Source organism: Gossypium hirsutum, chromosome D04, assembly GCF_007990345.1.
Source record: "Gossypium hirsutum isolate 1008001.06 chromosome D04, Gossypium_hirsutum_v2.1, whole genome shotgun sequence".
Lineage (NCBI taxonomy): Eukaryota > Viridiplantae > Streptophyta > Magnoliopsida > Malvales > Malvaceae > Gossypium > Gossypium hirsutum.
This window is the reverse complement of record NC_053440.1, coordinates 11,438,135-11,440,480: the sequence shown is the minus strand read 5'-3', so window position 1 is coordinate 11,440,480 and position 2,346 is coordinate 11,438,135. Positions and strand designations below refer to the sequence as shown.

General features: G+C 37.9%; 1 protein-coding gene across 1 annotated transcript; it reads left to right on the top strand.

Annotated features, from left to right (window-relative positions):
* Positions 1-1,344: 1,344 nt before the first annotated feature.
* LOC107926011 (uncharacterized) lies at positions 1,345-1,965 on the top strand. The gene is made up of 2 exons (XM_016856777.1): positions 1,345-1,659; positions 1,741-1,965. The coding sequence occupies exons 1-2, from the start codon at positions 1,345-1,347 to the stop codon at positions 1,963-1,965; spliced, it is 540 nt and encodes a 179-aa protein (XP_016712266.1).
* The last annotated feature ends 381 nt before the right edge of the window (positions 1,966-2,346 follow it).

The following is a 2,346-nucleotide window of genomic DNA, read 5'->3' as shown; positions in this document are numbered from 1 at the left end:
AGAAACTTTGAAGGATAAGGCTCGAAGTCCTATTGAAAATAAAAAAAAGGTTAAAAAAAATTTAACGCTTGTTTCCTGCAAGTGGTTAAATACTCAGAGTGGGTAGCTAATATAGTTCCTGTCCCTAAGAAAGATGGGAAAATATGAATGTGTGTAGACTACAAGAATTTAAACAAAGCCAGTCCAAAAGACAATTTTCCATTTCTTCACATCGACACCTTAGTGGACAACATGGCAGGTTATTCACTGTTCTCCTTCATGGATGGCTTCTCTGGATAAAACTAGATAAAGATACATCCTGAAGACATAGAAAAAACCACACTCGTATCCATGTGGGGAACATTTTGCTATAAAGTGATGTCATTCAGACTGAAAAAATACGGGAGCGATGTTTCAAAGAGCCATGGTAACTTTGTTTCATGATATGATGCACAAAGAAATCGAGGTTTATGTCGATGATATGTTCCCAAAATCTCGAACAAAAAAAGAGCCTGTACAAATCTTTAGTAAATTATTTTTGAGGTTGAGAAAATTCCAGCTAAAGTTGAATCCAACCGAATTATTTATAGTCAGCGAGAAGGGGGTCGAGATTGACCTAGATAAAGTTAGGGACATATAGGAGTTGCCTCCACTGCGCACTCAAAAGGAGGTTCGAGGTTTCTTAGGAAGATTAAATTACATCACCCGATTCATTTCACAACTAACCGAGAAATGTGACCCCATATTTCGTCTCCTTAAGAAACATAATCCAGGTTTATGGATGAGGAATACCATAAGACTTTTGACAAGGTCAAACATTACTTGTCCAATGCCCCAATACTGACGTCACCTAGCCCAGATAAGCCACTGATACTGTATTTGACAGTATTTGGGAATTTTATGAGATGCGTGCTTGACCAACATGATAAGTCAGGGAGGAAATAAATAGCAATATATTACCTCAGTAAGAAGTTTACTGAATGTGAGACAAGATACTCGCCAATTGAGAAGTTGTGTTACGCATTAATCTAGACAACCCGAAGACTAAGACAATACATGCTGTACCATACAACTTGGCTCATCTAAAAAATAGATCCTTTAAAGTATATGATGGAGTCAACTGTGTTGAATGGAAGAATGGCTCGATGGTAAATTCTGCTCTCCGAATTTGATATAATCTATGTAAATCAAAAGGCAGTAAAAGGGAGTTCAATAGTGGACTTCCTAGCTAGCAGAGCTCTAGAAGATTACGAGCCTTTAGATTTCGATTTCCCAAACGATGATTTGATGTATGTTGCGACCATTGAAGAAGATACTCTAGAAGAGTATCCTTGGAAACTAAAATTTGATAGGGCCTCAAACGCAATGGGTAACGAAATTGGGGTAGTCCTGGTATTCCCAGATGGAGATCATTATCCTTTTACCAGTAAACTTGATTTTGATTGCACTATGGGGATCCGTGCAACCATAGAACTTAAGATCAATGTGCTAGAGGTATATGGAGATTTTGTAGTAATGATCTATCAACTCAAAGGTGAATGGGAGACGAGGGATCCCAAGATGATCGATTATCGAAGGCTAGTCATTGAGTTAATTAAAGAGTTTGATGACATCACCTTCAGCTACCTCCCGCAAGATGAAAATCAGATGGCTGACGCCTTCGCTACTTTAGCTTCCAAGGTTAAAGTAAACAAAAAAGAAGATGTAAAACCTATCTAGATGAGTATTTATGAGGCTCCGACCCATTGTTACAACATCAAGGAAGAAGAAAAGGATGACCACCTTTGGTACCAAGATATACTGCAATATGTAAAGAACCGTGGATACCCTGAGCAGGCAACCGAAAATGATAAAAGGACGCTAAGAAGACTGGCCAATGAGTATGTCCTAGATGAGGAGATCTTATACAAAAGAAGAAAGGATCAAGTGCTACTAAGATGTGTAGATGCTGTTGAGGCCAAAAAAAATCTTGGAAGAAGTCCATGAGGGTGTTTGTGGAACACATACTAATAGTTTTACAATGGTCAGAAAAATCATCAGATTCAGATATTATTGGTCCACCATGGAGGGGGATTGTATCAATTACGCCAAGAGATGTCATAAATACTAAATCTATAGAGACAAAATTCATGTGTCTCATTCACCTCTTCATGTTATGACTTCTTCATGGCCTTTCTCTATATGGGGCATGGATGTCATTGGGTCGATCTCGCCAAAAGCTTCCAATGTCATGAAATTGGTAGTTAGCAAATTTTTAAGAAAGATATCATATGTTGATATGGAATTCCAGAAAGGATCATATCTGACAACGTATTGAATTTGAACAACAGGATGATATTGGAAGTCTGTAATCAATTCAAGGTCAAA

What these genes read in the sequence shown, in the direction of transcription:
- LOC107926011 (XM_016856777.1), top strand. Translation starts at nt 1,345, where the DNA reads ATGGGTAACGAAATTGGGGTAGTCCTGGTATTCCCAGATGGAGATCAT. An exon ending in TCGCTACTTTAGCTTCCAAG is followed by an intron (nt 1,660 to 1,740) that starts GTTAAAGTAAAC and finishes TACAACATCAAG; the next exon opens with GAAGAAGAAAAGGATGACCA.